General features: G+C 33.0%; 3 protein-coding genes, 2 long non-coding RNA genes and 1 pseudogene across 5 annotated transcripts; 4 read left to right on the top strand and 2 right to left on the bottom strand.

Annotated features, from left to right (window-relative positions):
- Window positions 1-211: 211 nt before the first annotated feature.
- Window positions 212-1,906, top strand: LOC108858369 (uncharacterized; annotated as a pseudogene).
- A 658-nt stretch (window positions 1,907-2,564) lies between these two features.
- LOC130512595 (uncharacterized) lies at window positions 2,565-3,134 on the bottom strand. The gene is made up of 3 exons (XR_008946158.1): window positions 3,040-3,134; window positions 2,872-2,972; window positions 2,565-2,745 (listed from the first exon to the last, which is right to left on the bottom strand). It is a non-coding gene; the product is annotated as an uncharacterized LOC130512595 (long non-coding RNA).
- Window positions 3,135-3,171: 37 nt separating this feature from the next.
- Window positions 3,172-4,185, top strand: LOC130494890 (uncharacterized). The gene is made up of 5 exons (XM_056985721.1): window positions 3,172-3,284; window positions 3,367-3,491; window positions 3,582-3,666; window positions 3,759-3,906; window positions 3,985-4,185. Exons 1-5 carry the CDS (start codon window positions 3,172-3,174, stop codon window positions 4,183-4,185), a joined length of 672 nt encoding a protein of 223 aa, XP_056841701.1.
- An 88-nt stretch (window positions 4,186-4,273) lies between these two features.
- Window positions 4,274-5,010, top strand: LOC130494889 (uncharacterized). The gene is made up of 3 exons (XM_056985720.1): window positions 4,274-4,406; window positions 4,495-4,710; window positions 4,813-5,010. The coding sequence occupies exons 1-3, from the start codon at window positions 4,332-4,334 to the stop codon at window positions 5,008-5,010; spliced, it is 489 nt and encodes a 162-aa protein (XP_056841700.1). The 5' UTR covers window positions 4,274-4,331.
- Window positions 5,011-7,407: 2,397 nt separating this feature from the next.
- Window positions 7,408-12,253, top strand: LOC108860377 (uncharacterized). The gene is given in 8 exon segments (XM_018634265.2): window positions 7,408-7,826; window positions 7,925-8,871; window positions 8,945-9,277; window positions 9,280-9,479; window positions 9,616-9,682; window positions 9,738-10,424; window positions 10,513-11,586; window positions 11,679-12,253. Coding segments are annotated over 8 exon segments (4,266 nt in total). The 5' UTR covers window positions 7,408-7,443.
- A 172-nt stretch (window positions 12,254-12,425) lies between these two features.
- LOC108860378 (uncharacterized) lies at window positions 12,426-13,630 on the bottom strand. Its single transcript, XR_008946363.1, has 3 exons — window positions 13,218-13,630; window positions 12,843-13,127; window positions 12,426-12,603 (listed from the first exon to the last, which is right to left on the bottom strand). It is a non-coding gene; the product is annotated as an uncharacterized LOC108860378 (long non-coding RNA).
- Between the last annotated feature and the right edge of the window lie 10,586 nt (window positions 13,631-24,216).

Genomic DNA, 24,216 nt, shown 5'->3' with positions numbered 1-24,216 from the left:
AACATAACAAGGCTGTCTTACGTAATTGCCGGCAGAGTTGTAGTGGGTCAAAAAAACACGCGACCCACTTCTCATATAAAAACTATATGCGACCCAAAGCCCAATATAAAAACTCTGCGACCCATTTTGACAATAAACTCCTTTTGTAAATGGTCTCTTTTTAGATAAACTGTAATTCAAAATATCACTCTAGATTAGTTTATTTATGTTTGTCCGGTTTGTGAAACTAAAGTCACTAGCTTAGGCTTGCCGCTTGCTCATAAAGCTCTCTTTATTCCCCCAACTTTACTGTCGGAAGAACCCTAGACCCTAGCGTTAGACCAAGATTTCCATTTGTGAGAACAATGTCTAGGCTTTTCTTCCGAATCACCAAACTCTCGCCAGTCAACAATGTCCTAGTAAGCTTCTCTTCTCTTGATTCCCTTCTATTTTTAGTTAAATAATGGCATGAGGGGGTAAGAGAAACAAGTTCATGTTTTTACCGACAAAGCGTTCTCTTTGAATTGGTGTTTTGTTTGATACTGATTTCTGTCGGCAAATAAAGGACATTTTTTTTTAGAGAAAATTTTTTTGTTAACTTGAATTGTTTTGTTTGATCCAACTCTCTTCAGGCGCACAAAAGGAGGAGCTTTCGTTTGTTTTCATCCTCCGCAACCACTACTCCGTACTTGTGTCTGGGCGATAGGCTCAAGAAAGATCCTCCGGACGAAGATGGTACCGAAACAAGAGATGTCCTCTTCTTCGATCCTGTCAAGGAAGAGAAGTTTACTGTCACTGACAAAGCCTTTCCGCAAGAGCTCGTCCACTCGAGGCAGATGGGGAATTCTCAGGGATGGGGGATTTTCTCCAAAGATCGTGGTCGTTCCGTATGTCTTAGCAACGTTTACCATCCCTTGTCTCCCAAATCAAACCCCGAGATAATCCCTCTGCCTTCTCTTATTGCTCTGCCACATAACCAAACCGACGTCGTCTGGAACGTGGCAATGTCGTCTTCTTCTCCTTCTTCTGATGATTATGACTGTGTGGTTGCTATCAAGTTCTTGGGCAATCAGCTCAGTCTCTGTCGACCCAACCGTGACTTGCGTTGGACCAACATCCCTCTTGAGCATTTGGCCAAGTTAGAAACATCTAATCTCATGTATTCCAAGAGAGACCAAAGATTCTACTTGAGGCAACGAGTTGTACTCTTGGGATCTCAACTTGGACAAGAAGAACAATAGCCCCGAGGTACATCAGGTTCTGTTCCGTGACCTTCCTGAGTTAGCTGAGTCCGAGTGGGGGTTATTGGATATGGTGTGTAGCAGGACGGAGCACCTGCTCGAGTCTGCCTCCACTGGCGAGCGTTTTCTTGTCAAATGGTAAGTATTGAAGACTCTTTCAACCGCCGTAAGTATTGACTGAATCTTTCACAATCTCTCATATATGTTTGTTCGCTTGTGTGCAGTTACGCACAGGGTTACCCTTGCTCTGGAAAATTCAAGTACATGATCAGGCGGTTCATGGTGTTCAGAGAGGAGGAGACGACACAAGGAAGATACATGTGCTACACAGAGGACATTGGAGATGTCTGCATCTTCCTTTCGATGATGAGCGAGGTTTTCTGCGTCCAGGCTACCTCCTGCCCCGGTCTCAACCCTAACTCCATCTATTTCATTGGCAAGGGATTTGGTATTTACAGTCTCGCTGAAAACAAGACAGTCCGTTCATTTGAAGCTTCTTCTTCCTCGACACCTTACTGGCTTCCTCCATCTTGCATCTAGTGCCCCTACCTATCCATTGGTGTCTCTTAGTCATCTCTTCTCTTCTAACTGCTGTCTTTTGACGTTATTAGTTGTGCATATCGTTTATCTGTGGCACTTGTGAACTGCTACAAGTTTTGTTATCCATATCACTTTGCTACTACCCATTGCGCTTTTGGCCTTTTAAGTAGTTTTTTTTTTGGCCTTTTAAGTAGTTTTACATGTCTCAATATTTTAGATATATTAACATAACCATATCTATACTATTAAAGTACAAGCACATTTGGATTTTTTACTAAACATGCCCTTTTTTTAAAAATGATGTCGACTACTTCATTAAGGATATTTGTGTAAATTAGTCACTAATCGATTTTTTCTTAATTCTCCCAGGCCATGATAAATTTGGGCACGGTACAACATAGGCCCAACGTTGAGTATCGAACTTTTAATGTGGCTATATTTGACCCATTAAGCTAGCATATTGAGAATGTCATTTTAGCACACGTTTCATAACAAACTTTCTCTTAACTGAATTAAGAATATACTACCTTGGCCAAGAAGAATATGCAATAACTACCCAAATATTTGTTTCATTTAATGCGTTGATATTAAAAAGATACTTGATCCAACAGAATTGTAAATATTGTTAACATTTATAGATTATCACGGAAACAATATCGATTCTAAATATCTTGGCTTGATCAATACTCTAAATAATTCCTATATCGAACTAAGAATCTACCAGAGATATTTTTTAATCATCATACCTAACCATCGATTTACCTAATGCTATATAAACACCTACAATGTACCTAAACATTCTCACATTTACTCGCAACTACATTAGCAAAGCAAAAAAAAATGTCTGCGGCAATGAAAGTTACCCCTTTGAAAGATGTGAAACCTTTCAAGAGTGGCTGGAAAGTACATGTGAAGGTTCTCCACTCTTGGAAGCAGTACAACCCAGTGCACGGGGACACCCTCGAGATGGTGTTATCCGATGAAGCTGTGAGTGTTGTAAAAAGTATTTTGTTATTTGTTGTATTATATAGCTTTAAGTTTGTTCACTAACTCTTATATTTTCAATGTTTACTAGGGGTGTAAAATACATGCCTCCTGCAAGAGAACTTACATGGAGAGTAAAGGCCGCCTTCTTCCTGTTGGAGCATGGAGACACATTCAGAATTTCACTCTCACTCCTTCAACTGGCATGTACCGAGCCACCGATCATCCCTTCAAAATGAGCATCATTCAGAGCACGTCAATCACAAAGTCGACTCTTAACAATGAAGACATGTACCTAAGCTTGGTGGACTTTCAGACTGTTTTGGGTGGTTCACTCAAAACATGTTTTCTCATTGGTAATTATTTACGCAATCGTCTTATCTATTGTTACCTATTGTAGTATCGTGTCCTCTGTCTAAGTATTAATATGATGTTTTTTTCAGATGTGATTGGTCAAGTTCAAGACTTGGGGGATCTTGAAAGTATTCAAGTCTCAGGCAAACCAAGAATGAAATTGGAGTTTACCCTTCGCGACATCAAGTTTGTATTCTTTGTCAAACAATTTTTTTTGTGATATGAAATTAATTTACCCTTGGTGATATTTTTTATGTTGGATCAATAGTGATGCTCGTGTTCCCTGCTGTCTGTGGGGTAAATTTGCCGAGATCCTCTACGAGGGGTGTAGAAAAGACGAGGAAGGGAAGCCCATTTGTCTAATAAGGTTTGCAAAGATCGGGAAATTTAGAGGTATAAGCTTACTTTTATCTATTAATGACCTTATAAAATATGATTAAAGGTTTTGGAGTTTTCTAATATGTACTTTTATAAAATCTGTAGGTGAACTCCAAATCACCAATGCTTTTGAGGCATCATTGGTCTTGATTAATCCTGACATAGCTGAAACTGCTGCTTTCAAACAAATGTAGTGTTTTTTGAATCATATAATAATTACTGGTGATTCTCTTTAAATGTTGTTCAACTCTCTTATATTATATGGTTATAAATGTTTGTTAGGTTTGTTGATGAGGTTAAACCCCTCGCCCTTTGTGAGGGTCGTGATGAAACACTTGATTTGGAAGAGGTGAAATGTATCCAAGAGAAGCGTGACAAATGGATGCTTTATCCCAAGAGAACCATCCAGGAACTCCTTGAGTCCACTCAGGCAATCATTCGTTTTTTGTAAAGTTTTTTGTTTCTTATAGTGATTCAATGTGACTTATAAAACCAACTTTGTCACTAGGTGGATAAGTGCTTGGTCGAGTGCAAGGTCTTTGCTATTGACTCAGATTGGGGCTGGTATTACTTTGGTTGCTGCACATGCAACAAAAAGGTGGTGAAAGTGGGAACTTTAGTTAAGACAATTCATGGAAACGAGGTCACTACACATCTCTGGTGGTGTGAGGTGTGCAAAGAGAATGTTTCAAGTGTGTCACCAAGGTGAGAATTTCACTGCACTTTCTATATTCAAATGTATGTTATAATTATTCTTATTTATACTCTCAATTACGCAACCTGCTCACTGATGTTTTTGTTTGTAGGTTTAAGCTCCATGTGATTGTTCAGGATGACACAGGAGAAACAAAACTGATGTTACTTGACCAAATTGCCAAGGGAATGATCGTCGAGTCGGCGGCGACTCTCTTGAATGGATCATTTGATGAGGTATGCATTACATAGTGTTTATTTTGTATTCTTTTCGAGATACTAGAGTTGTTACTAATAGATAGAAGTTTCTCTTATTGTCATTAAGCTTGAGGATCCTACAGATTTGCCTGACGCCATCCTTGCTGTTGTTGGAAAGACTTTCACATTTGGACTATCTGTGGAAAAGGAACATGTTTTGTATGGATCTGAAATCTACAAGGTTGGGAAAATCTACCGTGAAAGTCAGATTGTTTTCACTGAGTCAACCAATGTTGAGAGTTCAGAGTCTGATCAAGATCTCGCTCTTACAAGTGGAGAAGAGGTATGACTGTTATGATTTTGATCGTTTTTTGGCTTATAAATTATAATCCATTTGACATATTAATAATGAGACTTGCTAAAGTTTATGTTTCTAAACTTTCAGAACTCTGTCAATCTCCTTGACAATGAAGAACACAGTGAGGGAATGGCAACGCCATCAACCACACCATCCACGAAGAGAAAGGGAGAATGGTCAGACCCACCACCAGATATCATTTCGACTTCAAAGAATCTTCGCTTAAAAACTATCAAGGTGGAGAAGATGAGTGATTTGGAGAAGATGAGTGGCAAGAAGACCTAAATCTGCGAGCCTGAAATTTTAGTTTTTTTGTTTGGTTTTATTTGTTTTCTAATTTCTGAAGCAATTCATGTTTTTGGTTATTTTTATTAATGTTTGGTTTTCGTTTTTATAAGGTTCGGTTATGTTTTTGGAAAAACTTATTATAATAAATTATGCTTCAGAAAATTCCTTTGCCTTTTTTCTTTAATTTGTTAATGGTTATATTTATTTAAATATATTGCTTGCTGTGTAACCTACGATTTAGTCTAAAAGAAATTAACTGTAGACTAAGATTTGTTAACTGTACCTCCAAAAAATCTGTATTTCATTCCACTTTGTTCCCTAACTACCAATCAGTTTCATAACTAACCGAAATTAGATTATATATGGTTTTAAGAATGGGCTTACTTTATCAAAGTGACTTCTATATGGGCGTATGTATGAGGGAGATTCTTAAAATCGCCATGTCCAAATCATCTACTAATTTCTTGCACTTTAAGTAAACCGTTCCTGGAAAATCAAAGTTGATTTTAGTTAGTAATTTTCCATATAAGACCGATTTATAAAATATACCTCCAATACTCACAAAGGCAATTCAATATACTATAGATTATTTTTTTTGCCAAAAATATAAAAAAACAAAACGCAACAGAATACGGTAACAAGATAGTAAAATTCCCTAACTAATTATATATCGTTCTAGCGAAAAGAATAACACAGAGAATATTTTCTAGCAGAAAACGATGAAAGATACAACCAAAAAGACAGTACCAACTGGATCTACCACTAAGAGGAAACGAACTACAAAAAACAGGGAAACTATTGGTAACAAGGACAATTCCGCAATCTTGTGTAAGTTGTCCTTTCTCTAAGTTTATATGGTTATTGGATTGGTGTTCAGGAATGAACTGTTGCGTTTTGTTTTCATGTAATCAAATTCGGAATTGACAAAGCACAAGCAAACAACATTTCCACTACAAGCACAATCAATACTGTGACAAGCCCTGTTTCTAAGGAAAATACAAGATTACAGAGATCACCTAAGAAGTCAAAAACAACTGATAACATTTTATGTAAGTCTAATTTATCCTCAAAAATAAGAGAAACTTGAGATTGTATTGTTGGGCATTACTAATCTTTTTTAATTGTCTTAAGCCCAAGCTAACTCACAGATACCACCCATTTCGTTAAGTTCACACTCAGTAGCTCAACGTTCTAATTACAAGAGGAAGAGAACAACCAATTCCAACGAAGGAGAACTAATAATGTTATTTGATATTACCAATCAAGTTCCTTCTCCAACCACACAGACACAACAATCTGATCTCACTCCAACGCATTATGAGAGAACTAGAGCGAATACAATTATTCATTCAACGACTACGCCTACTGGAACTAAAACAGATGACCAACAAAAAGGAAACCTGTGTGCATCTACTAAGAGGCTAAGAAAGAACAGTTCTTTTTCATGTAATTCCTCTGACATTCAATTAGTCCCTGTCTACGTGTTGTCTTGCTCTTTTCGTTTATTGTGTTCTTACATTTATATTCTCATGTAACAGCCCGTTCTAACCTGGACACACAACCAAGTTTTGATCCGACAAGGTCAATACCTCTATCTGATACGACTGATGTATTTCCTTCTTTAAGGACACAGACACAACAAGAGGTTCCAACTCCTACATTTCAATCATCTAAGTCCAGATTAACAGCTAAAGGTGATTACTATATGTGTTGTTATGTTTATTTTTCTGAGAACATTCGGAAGTTACCTAAATTATATATGCATAATTTATAAAATTTGTTTGTTTTCAGAAAAAGGAAAAGGAATAGCTGTTGCCTCGGGAAAAAAATCAAAAACAGTTTATGGTATGTTGTTTATGTTATAAAGGGCTTATTGAATTCACTGTTTATTTTGACACAGTTTTGCGCAATGTATATATCCTTTATGCTTTGTTTTATAGCAACAGAAACAGAAGGAGTTGGCCTTCATGGTGATGGGTACTCGAGTGAAGAAAATGATGAATCTACATTTCATGATTACGAGGGTAATTAACACCCACTAATCCTATGGATAGTTTAATGTTCTTTAATAGTATAGATATAGCAACTAGCGAAAGAATGTCTCATGAAAATTTTAAAATAAAAGGTGCATATGAAGTGTGTGGAGAACAGGATTATGATTGCAGCAGTGAAGAAAGTGACACGGAGTCTGAATCAAATTTGAATTTTGCCACTATGTCTAAAGAATCAGACTCAGTTGGACCCTCCACAAGGAAAACTTCTTCCAAGGGGAAAAAACAGTATGATAAATTTCTATTTTTACGTTTATAAGAACAAATTGACTGTGCTTGCCTATAATTTAACATAAGGTTTTGTTCATATCTTTTTCCAGAGGCAGTATACATCGACGAAGGTGATGCAACACATAAATGTGAGCATTGTGGGGCTATCATGTGGTTTGGTGAGCGCCTAAACCGGAAGAGATATGCCAAGAAACCTATATTTTCAATGTGTTGTGGGCAAGGTCACGTTCAGCTGCCACTGTTAAAAGAATCCCCCGCCATATTGAAAAGATTTTTGACAGAGAATGATGAAATGAGTAGATATTTTCGTGAGAATATTAGAGTCATCAACATGGTTTTCTCATTTACATCTCTTGGTGGGAAAGTGGACCGCTCTGCTAAAAAAGGTATTGGCCCTCAGATGTTTCAGCTTCAAGGAGAGAACTACCATCTGATGGGTAGTCTAAAGCCACCAAAGGGAGAACCCAAGTTTGGTCAGCTTTATATTGTTGACACAGAAAATGAGATAGCCAATCGATCTGGTATTATCGGGTAATTTTTATTCATATTTTAACCAGTTTGAGCTATGATTTTCGAAGCTAAAAGAGTTTGAACTAATCTGGACGAGCTCGTGTTTATATTTTTCTCAGGAAATACAAGAAGTCAACTGAAAAAGCAAGGAAAGATGAACTTAGGAAAAAGGTTATACAGGCGTTAATGGAAATGCTAGATGAGTGCAACCCCTATGTCCATCAATTTAGATCAGCACGTGATCGTTTTGACACTAATCCTGATCAGACATTTCACATGCGTATCATTAGTAGTCGAGAGAAAGATGGAAGAACATATGATACTCCTACTGCCTCTGAAGTTGCTGCACTAATTCCTGGAGATTTCAATTTGGACATGGATAAAAGGGATATTGTGTTGCAAGAGAAACAGACGGGATGGCTTAAGAGGATTAGCGAAATTCACCCTGCTTATCTGGCTCTTCAATATCCTCTTATCTTTACATATGGTGAAGATGGGTTCAGACTTGGTATTCAAAAGAGGGAAACGGACGCAACAGCAAAGCTAAAGAGGAAGGCACTCAGCATGAGACAATGGTATGCGTTTCGTTTACAAGAAAGAGAGAATGAGTGTCATACACTACTCCATTCGAGAAGATTGTTTCAGCAATTTTTGGTCGATGGTTATACTACAATTGAGGCGAACAGGCTGTTTTATCTTAGAATGAACCAGAAAAGTCTCAGATCAGACAGCTATGACTCTATTCAACAAGCTGAAAACTCGGGCAAAACAGATATGCATGAGCAAGGAAGTCGATTTTTGCTACCAGCATCCTTTACGGGAGGAGCAAGATACATGAAGAATATGTATTTAGATGCCATGGCTATCTGTAAATATTTTGGGTTTCCTGAGTACTTTATAACATTTACTTGCAATCCTAAATGGCCGGAGATCACCAGGCATCTACAACCCAGAAATCTTACTGCTGAAGATAGGCCAGAGATTCTGGGAAGAATCTTTAAAATCAAATTGGAATCTCTTATGGCAGATTTAACAGATAAACAACTTTTGGGGAAGACATCTTCGGGTTAGTTATTCAGTACGAATTGAGTATTCCTGTTTTTGGTATGTAATTTATTCCTCTAATTTTTTTTTGGCAGCAATGTATACGATTGAGTTCCAGAAACGTGGCCTACCCCATGCACACATTCTTTTATTCATGCATCCTAATTCTAAGATTAGAACAAACGATGACATTGACAGAATCATCTCCGCAGAAATTCCTGATAAAGAAAAAGAGCCAGAGCTTTACGAAGTGGTTAAGGACATGATGATCCATGGTCCTTGTGGAGCTGTTAATTTGAACTCTCCATGCATGGAGAATGGGCAATGTTCGAAGCAGTATCCTAAGCCCCATGTTGAAAAAACATATGTGAACAAGGAAGGATTTCCAGTTTATAGAAGAAGGAAAGAGGGGAATGGATTTATAGAGAAAAAGGATTCAAGTGTGACAACACCAATGTCATACCTTATAATAAGGAGTTGTCTCTTCGTTATCGAGCTCACATTAATGTGGAATGGTGCAATCAGAATGGTGCTGTAAAATACTTATTCAAGTATATTAATAAAGGGCAGGATCGTGTTACTGTTGCTGTTGAACCTCCAGATAATGGTTCGTCCAAAGAAAATAGTTCTGTACCAGCAGGTGACTACTTGCATTAATAGTATAGATTTAACTGTTGTGGCATGTATTTTTTTGTATGACATAGTCTGCTCACTTCTAACAGATTTGCTTTAATGTTTTTCAGAAAGCAATGCGGCTAATTCTGAGACTGCGACAAATGCAGCTTCAAAAGAGGAGAGTAAAAATGAGATCAAAGACTTTTTCAACTGCAGGTGCAAATTTATTCGACTCTGTTATTGCTTATATTTCGATTTTTTGATTTTTAAAAGTTTACATCTATGACTATAATTGTTTTTACAGATATGTATCTGCAAGTGAAGGTGGTTGGAGGATCTTTCAGTTCCCAATACATTATAGATCAACTCCAGTTGAGAGAATACAATTTCACCTACCAGGAAAACAGATCATTGGTTTTAAGGATGATGATACATTCGAAGAAGTGACCAGCCGAAAACTCATTGAAAATACTATGTTTATGGGCTGGTTCGAATTGAATAAGGTTAGTGAAGTTGCTCGGACTCTGACTTTAGCTGAGATTCCAACAATGTTTACTTGGAATAAAAAGGATAAGAAGTTTCATGATAGAAAGAGAGGATTTAGTATTGGTAGAATCAATTATGCACCACGTAAGATCGAAGAAGCTTTCTACATGCGTGTCTTGCTAAACATTGTTAAAGGTCCGTTTGAGGATAAGGACATAAGGACTTTCAACAGTGTTGTTTATGAAACATATAAAGAGACATGTTTTGCAAGAGGGCTACTTGAAGATGATCAAGAATATATTGATGAGCTTGTGAGGAAAAGTTTTACTGGTTCGGGATCATACATGCGCCATGCATTTGTGATCATGTTAATGTCGGGTACTTTGTCAAAGCCTGAAGAGGTGTGGGAGAATACTTGGGAATTCCTTTCTGAGGACATTCAATATAAACGAAGGCAGCAACTGCATCGACCAGGTAATATATGTTATTTATTTGAGTCTGATTGTGTGGATTCTATTACTATAACACCACTTAACGGGAAATTAACATGTGACACACGCAGATCTTTGTTTGTCGGATGAAGAAAAAAAAGAAGCAGCACTTATAGAGATCGAAAAGATTTTAAAAAGTAATGGAACTTCTTTGGCGAACTGGACGTCTATGCCACAGCCAATCCCAGACATCATAAATGAAAACGTGCTGATTTTGGATGAGCTCAGTTACAACCGGGAGGAGTTAAGAGCCGATCATGATCGTGACTTTCCAAAACTCACTGATGAGCAAAGGAAAATCTATGATGAGATTACCGATGCTGTTTTTAATAAGAAAGGAGGTGTGTTTTTTGTTTATGGGTTTGGTGGAACTGGAAAAACCTTCTTGTGGAAGCTGCTTTCTGCTGCTATCAGAATGAGGGGTGAAATCTGTCTGAATGTGGCTTCAAGTGGAATTTCTTCTCTATTGCTACCAGGAGGAAGAACCGCACATTCCAGATTCGGAATTCCTATAAACCCAGATGAGTTTTCTTATTGCAATCTGGTACCAGGAACTGATCAGGCGGACTTGGTGAAAGCAGCCTCGCTTATCATCTGGGATGAAGCTCCAATGATGAGTAAGCACTGTTTTGAATCTTTGGATAGAAGCATGGCAGATATCATTGGAAACAAAGAAAACCTACCATTTGCCGGAAAAGTAGTTGTCTTTGGTGGAGATTTTGGACAAGTACTGCCAGTTATTCATGGAGCTGGAAGACCGGAAATAGTTATGGAGGCACTTAATTCTTCTTATCTTTGGAAGCATGTTAAAGTTTTAGAGCTCACAAAGAACATGAGACTGTTGTCAGATGATCTCACACCTGAAGGGGCAAAAGAATTACAAGAGTTTTCGCAGTGGATTTTAGATGTTGGAGATGGAAAAATTGGCAGTGGAAACGATGGTGAAGCTCTAATCACTATTCCAGATGAGTTTCTGATTCTTGATGCTGATGATCCAATAGATTCTATAAGCAGAGCAGTGTATGGGGATGCTGTTTCTTTACTGCAGAATAGAGTACCTAAGTTCTTTCAAGAAAGAGCAATACTTTGTCCTACTAACGAAGATGTGAACATGATTAATCAGCACATGTTGGACAAGCTGCCAGGTTCGTTTGTGGATATGTTTTTCTTTAGATTACTGACTTCTAAATGAACTATGTGTTTGTTATATTGTTATGTTTTTCGTTGGTCAATGCAGGTGAGGAAAGGTTCTATTTGAGTTCTGATTCTATAGATTCTTCAGACAAGTTTTCAAAGAATGACCAAGCTCTTACTCCAGATTTTCTGAACAAAATCAAGGCATCAGGTTTACCTAACCATAGTCTCAGATTGAAGATAGGGTGTCCTGTGATGTTGCTTAGAAACATTGATCCTATTGGGGGACTAATGAACGGTACTAGACTCCAGATTACTGAAATGTATGACTTCATGATACAGGCAAAAGTCATTACAGGGGAGAAAGTCGGTCACACTGTTTATCTTCCTAGACTCTCAATAACACCTTCAGATAAAAAAATGCCGTTCAAGATGAGGAGGAGACAATTACCTATTGCTGTGGCATTTGCTATAACAATCAATAAAAGCCAAGATCAATCACTTTCAGAGGTTGGTTTGTTTCTACCGAGACCTGTTTTCTCTCATGGGCAGCTGTATGTGGCTATTTCTAGAGTGACTTCTAAGAAAGGATTGAAGATTTTGATTGTCGACGGTGAAGGCAAGCCTCAACGTCAAACAATGAATGTGGTATTCAGAGAGATATTCGATAATCTTTGATGTTCGTTTTGTATTTGTTTCTCTATTATCTTATACTACTTCCTATTTGATACTGATCTTTATTTAGTATTAAGCAAAACAATTTGATTCAAACAAGTTTCCAAGAATAAGGTTATTTTAAGAATTTGAACGATTCAAAAAGTCTTTCAAACAGATAAAAAAACACCACACTTCATTCAACATTCATCAAACAGCTCCGGTTTTATCCTAACTACTATTATCAGTTCGCAATCTAATCTAAACAATTTGAACCTCTAAAATGCACTAACTTATTGGTTCGTATTGCTTTGGCGTTATGTATTTGTCTCATGGTCCTTCAGCTGCACAAACATGTGTCTTTAAACTTTTAACTGCATGACCACCAAAAGAATTGTAACAGATATTAGTTAATGGCTTCCAAAAGTAAACCAACCTAAAGTTTGTCATGTATATCCCAATGTGATTAAATCTAAACTAATCATTTGTTTATTTGTATGGAAAGTACACTTTTATATTTATGTAAAAGAGTCGACAAAAAAAAATATTGATGTAAAAGAAGAAAAAATACGAGGAAGTAACTTATCACAGATTTTAAGATTATGTTATTTACCAGTGAAGAATGACATGTTCCGCTTCAGAACTTCGTCGGATTCTTCGTCGGATTCTTAGAAACCATTCCAATCTCACCGGAAACAAAAACCAGAACAAATGTTACATGAATATATTTGGTGAATAAAACTCCGAGATTAACTTTTAACAAATGATTAAAAACTTTAAATTATATTTACCGTTTAATTGTCTTTCAATTCTGATCACAAATCGGCCAAAGATTTCTGCAATCGCCAAATTGAAACCCAAATATCACTTAACATTTTTCTCACTGAAGCCTTCGGATCTGACATTCAAAACAGATACCAAATATTTCTGTAAATCTTCATCGAAAACGATCTATATAATCTGAAGAACAAAAGTTTGGAAAAATAACCTTAAGAGTGAGGAATATGAGAAGTCTTTCCTGGATCTAACGAGTTTCAAACTTCGTGGTTTGATTTTGTTTCCAAACCCGATTTGCTACCGTCATCGTCGAAGATCTTCAAGCCATCGTTACAGTTTTTATTGGTTTTGATTTTGATTTCTGAACCTTCAATTGATTTCTGAATCGTCAATCGCCATGGATGGGGAAAGAAGCGTCGATCGATCTGCTACCATCATCGTTGAAGATCTTCAAGGTATCGGTAAAGATTTTACTGGTTTTGATGTTGCTTTCTGAATCGTCAATCGGCATGGTGGGGATGATTGAAATCGTCGACAAAGCTTTTTTTTTCCTTTTCTGTTTCTTTTTGTTTAAAAATAGATGTGTCGTGTCTCTTACCACCTATTTGGTCGGTAAATTATTTTATGTGGCCAATATATCCAACTTCAATTTTTTTGTATTAATCAAGTATTCTTACTAATTTTGTATAATAAACCAACATAAACAGAAAATTATTTTGTTTTTTCCTTTCTAAATATAATTAAACCATTTATAAAAGTTTTGCATTTTTTATTTAAAAAATATATATTTATTAAAAATAATAAACCAAATTGTTAACTGATTAAATTATACAAAATCTCTTTAAAAAATATTAACAATAGTTGATAAATACAAAAAATATTAACAATAGTTTTTTTCTTTCTAAATATGATTAAACCATTTATAAAATATTTTCATTTCAAAAAAAAAAAAAATATATATATATATATATATATATATATATATATATATATATATATTTTTTTTTATTTATTTTTTAAATAATAAACACAATTGTTAATTGTTTAACTTATACAAAATCTCTTTACGAAAATATTAACAACATAATATACCCTTATTTATTAGTGTCATACAATTGTGATGATAAAAAAATAAATTTATATTTTGTGAACATAAATGTTTCATTTTAAATGAAAATGATAAAGAAAATAATTAAAAAAATCTATAAAATAAAACACAAATATATGAAAATATTATATTTACTAAAACAATTTGTTTAAACAAAATTTAAACGGAAACTAAACCCGCGCTTTGAAAGCGCGGGTCAAAATCTAGTCTATACTATTAAAGCAGGATCCTATTGGCTTTTTTACTAAAAATACTCCTTTCTTTAATACTATTGCATATTTCATTAAGGGCAATCAAGTAATATTAATAACACATCTATATTGGGTCATTTTTTTTAAATCCAGCCCATTACCCACATCATCTCTTTTGGGCCATTTGGGCCGATTAACAAATCAGATTCAATTTTTATTTTTTCGAATCGGGTTCGAGTTGGATCTTTCCAGGTCCGGGTGGGTTCGGTTCTCATGCATAAGAACCTGAAAAATAACCAAATAACCAAAATATCTAAAACGGGTTCGGTTATTTATACTCAGAGTAACCAAAGTATCCGATTCGGTTCAAATTTTTGTATCCAAATTACTCAAAAGTAACCGAAAGTAACCAAAAATATCCATTCTATACAGTTTTTTTGGGTAAACTTTTATCCAAACTATCATATTTTATCCAAAAATACTCAAAAGTACTAAAAATAACTACTATAGTTAACTTATGATATTAATTTAAAATATTAAAATAATTATAAATATTATTATAACATATATTTTTAGATATATATTCACATTTCGGGTATCTTCTGGTACTTATTTGGTTCTCGGTTTGGATCGGGTTCAGATCGGTTCTTCGGATATAGCAATTTAGAATTCATTCGGATATTTACCCCGAGTCTGATCGGTTTCGGTAGCCTGATTTTTGGGTCGGTTTTGGGTTGGTTCTTCGGGTCCGGATATTGTGATCAGGCCTATACTCATTTAAAATGAAACACGATAAAAAAAGATAAAAAGCTTAAGTCTTTTATAAAAAAACAAATATATGAAAATATGATATTTATTAAATATTTGTCAATTAAAAAAAAAATAAAAGAAAATAAATCCGCGCTTTAAAAGCGCGGATCAAATCTAGTAAACTGTGTTAATTCAAAATAACTTATACTAACACATCAAAACCGAATTGAACCAAAATTGTCAGATTTAAATTCCAAACCAAAACGAAAATAATTGAACCCACATGTCTTTCTCTTCATGGTGTTTTAGGGCTTATATGGTCCTTACACTGGGCAACAATATCTTCAAGTTTATGGAGTACCCGGGGCAGTTAACTCGCCACCAGGCTATCAGTACGTGCATTTGAGTCAGAATATCACCATTGGTCACGGTTATACAGCGGTACAGGGCTATTCAGTTCCAGGGAGTCATATTCAATCTCCTTATCCTTCAGCTATAGCAGGACCGTCAACGCAGTCCCATATTATTATTGTCCAGGCTCCTCAGTATATGCAGAGTAGCGGTTCTGATCAAACAGCAGGGTGAAAAAAACTCAGTTAGCGTAAGTAGTAATTGTTAATCCAAAGATTTAAATTGGCTTGGGATGGGATGGGATGGGATGATGATTATAGATACTCAGAATTACATTTAGTCATCGGATTCCAGTTAATAATTCTTAAAGACTGCATGAAAGAGAAACAAGTTAACGGGTCAGCGGAAAGGCTACTCTGTTTAAGCTTTGTGCATTATTTATTATTACATATTAGAGGTAAAGCTTGCTGCTTACAGATGCCTCTTTATGTTTCATTACTTACCAAATTTTTTTAATCTCACCATACTGATGTTGTTGCAGGTTGTAAATAGTCTTGCTCAATGAAAATGTGAATAAAGGTTGCTCTCGGGAAAGCGGATTTTAAAGCTAAGGACATTGGAAGTTTCAGGGGTCGTGCTTCTGTCCTTATATATATATATGCATGGTTTTACCTCGGAAGCAAGGGTTTTCTCGGTGAACCAGTAGTACCAAGCTTCATGTACAAAGAATAGCATACATATATAAAAAGTAAAAAGAAAAAAACAAATATACAGATGCTTATAAATTGGTGGAATCAAAATCTGATTCTTTTGGTAGGTTAAGTGGTCTTGTTACTTCACACTTACTTAAGGCATAGGAGTGTGTGTGTTAGCAAGAAGACTGTTAGGTAGCTTTTTATGTCCCATTGAGTCGAGTCCTCTGCATTGTAAATAGAGTTAATGTCCTATTGAGCTTACTTAGCTTCTTGTCTATTCATATATTTTTTAGCTCCCAGGGCTCTTCTGTTTTCCATGTATGTACAGTTTCTAAACTGACAAATTGTTATATCAGAATCTTTCTTATATATTGTTTCTGTCTGTGACTACATCTTCTGCTGAATTTTCTCTGTTTTTAAACTCATTCCATCCTTCTTGTTACAATCTCCTCATTTACTACTTGTTTTGGATATGAAAGATCAAAGAAATAGTTAAACCGATCATCACACAAAACATTTCTTAAAATATATAGATATAAAGTCACGTTACAGAAAAAAAACTTTTTGCTTATATAAATGCTACAAAAAGATTGCATGTGAATAACCTCACACGGAAGCAAGAAGCACTAATATTGGTGTTTTACTAGTAACTAAACTATATACATTTTGTATAAAAATCTAAAACTAAAATTATGCATGTAGCATTATATGTATGTAAGAAAGTTAAGTAAAAATTTTCAAATACTAAACATATAATCAAATGAAATAATTAAGTAATAAGAGAAATACATGTTCTACTCCTCTTGTGGAGATTAGGTAGTCTATTCACTTTTCATAGATATGAGAACCATTAATATGCCAGTATACCACTAATATGTCACTTTTCTGTCAATGATAATTTAAATATGGTTCTCATACTTAATGTTTCACCTGCTTTTTAAACACTCCCTATTCAAACACTATGTTTCTTTTTCATAAGTTATTTAATTATGAGGCAACCTTATAAATTTTAAGATTTAACTAAATTATTTTGATAGTTAACTATAAATGGTAAGGAATACTAAATGATATGGACAATAAAATTCCCATCTCTTAGATTCACAACTCATAAATGATATATTTACAAAATTACAGTTTATGACCTATGTCAAAATACTAACAGTAGAAAATATACAATCATGAATATAATGTAACAGGTGTACCTGACGCTATTCCAGTAATAGGATCACCTCATGTTGAATTACTACGCGGATATTAATAATTATGATAGTCTACTTATATATGCATAACATATATGATTATATTTAAATAATGGAACTTACAGTCACCATAAATATAGAATACTTTTAAAAGAATAAATTGAATGGCTATTCAAGTAAACCAGAACTACTATTAGTCTAAAGTAAGTGTTCCATGATGAGGTAAAACATAAGATTGTTCGATTCTTTCAGTCATACATTCTTAAAAATCTAGTTTATCAAAACCCAATTAGATTGAAAATTATATTAAATGTTACAACAAAACTATTTTTAACATCAGCAAAACTAATTTTAAGAATGGTACAACATCCATATATTCAATTATTAGAGGAATCTTTTTTTCTTTCACAAATTGTGGAGCATCACATGTGTCACAACAATCTGATCTTGGAAATCGATATGTTTCTTCACGCATCTTCAATTTTATTCCACACAATTTCTTTATAAAAAGGAGTACAAGAACTCATATATCAACATCTCTCATTGTTTTAGATGTATTAACATAATCGGATTAATAAAGATAAACTAACATATCAAACTGAATTGAACTTGAGAAAAAAATAATAATGTATAATTTGAATTCCAAACAAAAATAAATTAATTGAACCTACAAATTGGATGGGTTATATCTCTTAGACTTAAACCAAACTAGTTAAGTCTCCACCAAACTCATCATCTTTTTCATTATCATTGCTTTGCAAATTTCTTCATTTTTGTTCTTCTCCAAAAACTGTACAAGAAAAGCACATCTAATATTTTGCATTAGCAAATTCAAAAATTCGAAATCATGTCTCTCTTTTTCTTCATTTTCTCTTTATAAGCTCATTTTTATGGTTAACGTGTAATGAATGCCATGCATGATGAAGACATCAAAGCATATTATTGCATTAGAAAATTCAAAAAATTTCAAAATCATGTCTCTCCGTCTTCTTCATATTGTTCTTTATAAACACTATGAAGAAGGAAGTTCCTTTTAAAGGTTTTAGAGAAGGAAGTTCCTTTTTTTTTAGGATTGAGCTAGCCTGTTGGATTGCTGTAGATTAAGAATGTTGAAGAAGCTCTTGTAGTTACAAGTTCACAAGCTTTATGTTTTGGGATTCTCTCTTTTATCATGTGGATGTACATTTAAATCTTGCTTTCGTTCATTGTTTGTAGCTTTGAAGAGCACACAACACTACACTGAGGCAGCCATGGCCGAGATAAAAAAAAAAATCTTGAAACAGGTTTTGCATTAGCAAATTCAAATTCAAAAATTTGCATTAGCAAATTCAAAACACATTAGCTCAAAATCCTAATAAAAAAGGAACTTCCTTCTCTAAAACCTTAAATTGAATCTCTGATAAATCAAAATCCACATCCACAAAAGAATTAGTAGACAAAACTTGTAGTAACAATAAAGCTTCCACATTTCAACATTCTTATTCTACAGCAATCCAAGAGGCTAGCTCAATCCTTACAAAGGGGATTATTTTCTTCTAAAACCCTAAACTGAATCTCTGATTAACAAACTCTCAAGAAGACAAGCTGGCTTACCGAATTGTCCCAAAACCAAGCTTACTCCGAATCACATAAGATCCATTCTTGAAAGCATCGCCCCACTCTCACTGCATGGTAGCCTCCTCTCCTGTAATTCAAATCATCACGATGGATCGATAACGAGAGAGACGAATGGGTTGTTGAGAGTTTAGTTGTTTTCGAATTGGGGAAGAAGAAGATGATTAAAAACTTTTTAACGTGGCATTTTTCTTTTTCTTTATTAAAGAAAAAATGGTCCCTCTCGTCCCACATCGTTTACGAAACCGATTCTCTTTCGCTTTATATATTGAATCTTACAAACATCGCATGAGGCACATTGTGTGTCCGATGATTAAAATATTAACCGACTGATGTGGATGGAACCTCCCCCCCCCCTTTATTTTATTTATACATAGTCTTAATTTATATTACTCTTTTTTTACAAAGTTTGACTTTATTTACCGACTGATGTGGATGGAACCTCAGCCCCCCCCCCCCCCGAGATATAAAAAAAAATCTTGAAACAGGTTTTGCATTAGCAAATTCAAATTCAAAAATTTGCATTAGCAAATTCAAAACACATTAGCTCAAAATCCTAATAAAAAAGGAACTTCCTTCTCTAAAACCTTAAATTGAATCTCTGATAAATCAAAATCCACATCCACAAAAGAATTAGTAGACAAAACTTGTAGTAACAATAAAGCTTCCACATTTCAACATTCTTATTCTACAGCAATCCAAGAGGCTAGCTCAATCCTTACAAAGGGGATTATTTTCTTCTAAAACCCTAAACTGAATCTCTGATTAACAAACTCTCAAGAAGACAAGCTGGCTTACCGAATTGTCCCAAAACCAAGCTTACTCCGAATCACATAAGATCCATTCTTGAAAGCATCGCCCACTCTCACTGCATGGTAGCCTCCTCTCCTGTAATTCAAATCATCACGATGGATCGATAACGAGAGAGACGAATGGGTTGTTGAGAGTTTAGTTGTTTTCGAATTGGGGAAGAAGAAGATGATTAAAAACTTTTTAACGTGGCATTTTTCTTTTTCTTTATTAAAGAAAAAATGGTCCCTCTCGTCCCACATCATTTACGAAACCGATTCTCTTTCGCTTTATATATTGAATCTTACAAACATCGCATGAGGCACATTGTGTGTCCGATGATTAAAATATTAACCGACTGATGTGGATGGAACCTCCCCCCCCCTTTATTTTATTTATACATAGTCTTAATTTATATTACTCTTTTTTTACAAAGTTTGACTTTATTTACCGACTGATGTGGATGGAACCTCCGCCCCCCCCCCTTTATTTTATTTATACATAGTCTTAATTTATATTACTCTTTTTTTACAAAGTTTGACTTTTTAGTAATTTTGAACAACTTTAAATCGCTATTTGTTGGTATTAATCGTCGTTCGAAGTTTAGGAGAAACGGGGTTCGAACTTTTATCGTATATGAAACTAGGTTGTTATACTTAATTGATGTATAATTAGGCTGAGGTTGAAAGATTGTATACATTTATTACTATATGATAGTTTTAGTGTGGAAATAGGTGGTTTTTCCAAGATATAATAATAAATTACTAGAAAATCTTATATTTTTATACACTTATTTTTATTTATATTTTGCTCATATTTTCTATTATTTATATTTTCTATTACATATATTTTGCTCATCTATACAATTTAAACATAAACAATAAAAATTTTACTTACAAAATTTAATAGTTGGATCAATACATTTAGTGTTAGATTGAAATAAAAATAATATATATTTTTATTAAAATAATATGATTAATATAAGTTCTTTTTATTTTAATATATATTTTTATATTTTGGATAATTATTATTAATATTAATTTTAATAATTTATCTAATCAAAAAAATTAAAATTCGTTTTTTATTTTGTGGTTAATTTATGTTTTATTCTTTAAAGGTATAAATGATATTAACCACTCTAAATTTTTTATTTCAAAATATATTTTTAAATTTTGGATAATTCTTATCATTACTAATTTTATTTACTTACGTAATAAAAAAATCATGTTTATTTTGTAGGTAATTTATACATTGAACCATTAAGGATATAAACAATATTAATCAATCTAATTTTTTATTTTAAAATGTATTTTTAAATTTTGGATAATTCTATCATTATTAATTTGAATCAGTTTCATAATCATAAAACTAAAATTCCTTTTTATTTTATGGATAATTTATATGTTTATTCATTAAGGGTATAAACGATATATAATAAATTATATATAAAATCATTAAAGGTAGCATCGTATTTAGCTAGTCTAACTTTTAACGTAAGAGCTAGCTCCGTTGCGAAAAATCACTTCGCAAATAATAGTATAGATAACTATGAAAAAATAATTTATAAAATCATTGTAAATTACTTATGTTGATGCCTACAAATTCGCAGTTGTAAATATTTTCTTTTTTTAAAATTGTATTATCTGAATTTATAAGATATAGATATTTGGAACACTTAGATAGGTCAAATTTTTTAGAAAACAAAATTTTAAAATTCCATGACTTTTTATGTTGGTAAATATTTGTACATGATTGATGTGTAAATATTTATTAATTAGTTTGATAATTTTTAGAGTAGTATTATATTTTCATCATGTTAAGTTTTAAAAAACATCAATTTAATATTACATGAATTTTTAATGTTGAATCCTAGACTTAGGTATTTCAGGTATTGGTCCAGTTCGGTTTGCTTATTTGGAGTATTGGATAGTTCGAATAGGGGGCTAAAAAATCCATTTACTAGATAACTATTTTGGTTCGGGGAGTTTCAGGTTTGGTTCGGTCCGGATAGTAAAACTAACAACCGAAAAATATCCAAAAATTGGTTCTTATACGGTTCCGATTTTAGTTTGGTTAGTTCGGATAGTTCAAATAACTCATTAAATATCTGGTACTTTAGATAAGATATCGAATAATTATGATGATTTAGATAAAAAAATTGGATATTGTCGATATTTTGGATAATATAACTCGATACTCTTGGATACTTTCGGACAGTTCAAATACTTTATAATAATTTAGTTTTAAAAATATTTTAGAAACTTACATATTTTAAAATTATATATATATATATAATTATGTTATATGTATATATTAATAACTTTATATATTGGGATACATATTTGATTTTTGGTTCAGTTATTTCAGATATATAAGTCTAGATTTTTACCCGCATTTTGAAATGCGAGATAATTCTGATTTAATTTTTTCGATTTAAAATCAAGGAGTTGGCATTTAGTACCCATTCTGGTTTTGTTCGAGCTTATTAGAGTTGGATTTTCGGGTTTTAAATATTTCAGCTCCGTTTGAGAATCTATAAATTTTTGTTTGAATTGAGTTTGAATCTTTACGGATTCGATTCAAGTTTGGATTACCTGCTTAAATTATTTTTAAAATTTATTGACACATGTCGAGATTATGTTAATTAGCAACTTTGAAGAACCAACCTTTGTTTATCGTGTTCAAGCCTTTTTTTTACTCTTACCACCCTAGATAATACGATTCATTGACGATAAAGAAGAAGAAATATTGATATTATTTATTTAGTAAATTATGCACAACTTTCTATATATCGTGTTGTTGAGTTAACCCGATTGGGCTTCGGTTATTTGTGTTTGCTGAAAACTTAATAAACAATTAGATATTGACCTGCGCTTAGAAAGTGCGGGTTTATTTTTATATTGAATATTATGTAAAATGAATTTCTATATAAAATATACTAGAGTTTTGACCCGCAAACCCGTGCGGGTTTTGATTTTAATTTTATAAGTTCAATACATCAAAATTGAATTCACTCTGATCAAGAAGATCCGACTCAAAAGTCACCAAAAAAATTTATAATACTCGAACAGAGCCTAATTTCAAAACTCAAAAGATAATAATACCTGAAAAAATGATCCATACTTGAAAACGGGTATCCGAAAGACCATATTGCTAACTGTATATTTATTATATTTACCTGAATAATTAAAAAGAGTAAAACTACTATTTTAGTGGTATTAAGGCGTTCTAGTTTAAATGTTATGTGTGTTTTTTACATATTTATAAATAAATAATGATTTTATATAAATGTTATTATATATTTTTATAATTTAAATTATTAAATAACTTTTTATCATGAAATTTCTAAACACAATAATTTTATAATTTATATTGGGTAATTTTATTTTAATTTTGAATTTTTAACTGTTTCATTAAGATTTGTAAAATATGATTTGTCCGTCTGCACAAATATATTTTATATAGTTTTTCATGAACCAAAAATTTAATATATGAAACAAAATGTTAGATATTCTATCTAAAATTTGTTGTTATATACTTTATATTTTCTAACATTTATCATATTCGATTTCCATTGGGATATTATTTATATGAAATATAAATAAAATAATATATTTACATACTAATTTATATTTCAATTATTTATTACGTAAATAACTCTTTTATGTGGTTTTTAATTGTTAGATATTACTAATAAATAATAAAAATATATAGATTTCAAATAATATTGTATTCTAAATTTATTAAATAGATACCTAAATTTGTTACTAATAAATAATGAAAAGTATAAGTATGTAGTTACTAATTGACTTATAATAGACACCTAAATTTTGTATGTGTATTTTTCAAAAAGAAAAATTGTATGCGTTAGATTAGAAATAGTGTCTGTATCAATGAATTAATGTTGGACTGGGTTTCACCGAGATAGCATGTTTCAATTGGGCGTTTGTTTTTTAAAATGGGCTTTTGCTTCGAGTTTAAAAAAGTAAGGTGGACAATTATAAGTCATGATTTTAGTATTAGACAAAATGACTGTGTATTAATACCGATGGCAATAACTCGTAAATATTGAGGAAAATTTAGGGTTAAGTACAAAATGTATTTCCCTTTTAATAGATTAGATAGGTTTGAACATATTTATTCAGATTCGCGAACTTAACCATAGTTAATTGAAAAACCAATGACCAAGATTGTAAATTTTATAAATAACCAAGCATATCATAAATTTCTGGAACCGAAAAATTTAAATCGAACCTAGAAAAAAATAGGTACCTGGATTTTTAAAATAATAACTATACTTTCAAATATTGATTATATTTAATATCTAAATAAACATATCCTAAAATATTATCTTTAAATCGAATTACCTGAATATTTTTATTCAAAATGTTATAAATTATCTAAATGGTTCGATATTTTATCTGAAGAACCCGAATTACTTGATATTTAAACGGAAATCCCCAATTTGTCTGATATTTCATCTATAAATATGTAACTAGATTTTGTGGAGTTA

The sequence above is a fragment of the Raphanus sativus genome, chromosome 5 (assembly GCF_000801105.2).
Source record: "Raphanus sativus cultivar WK10039 chromosome 5, ASM80110v3, whole genome shotgun sequence".
In the NCBI taxonomy this organism is placed as follows: domain Eukaryota; kingdom Viridiplantae; phylum Streptophyta; class Magnoliopsida; order Brassicales; family Brassicaceae; genus Raphanus; species Raphanus sativus.
The sequence above is the reverse complement of the archived record's forward strand: the minus strand, read 5'-3'. Positions and strand labels throughout refer to the sequence as shown.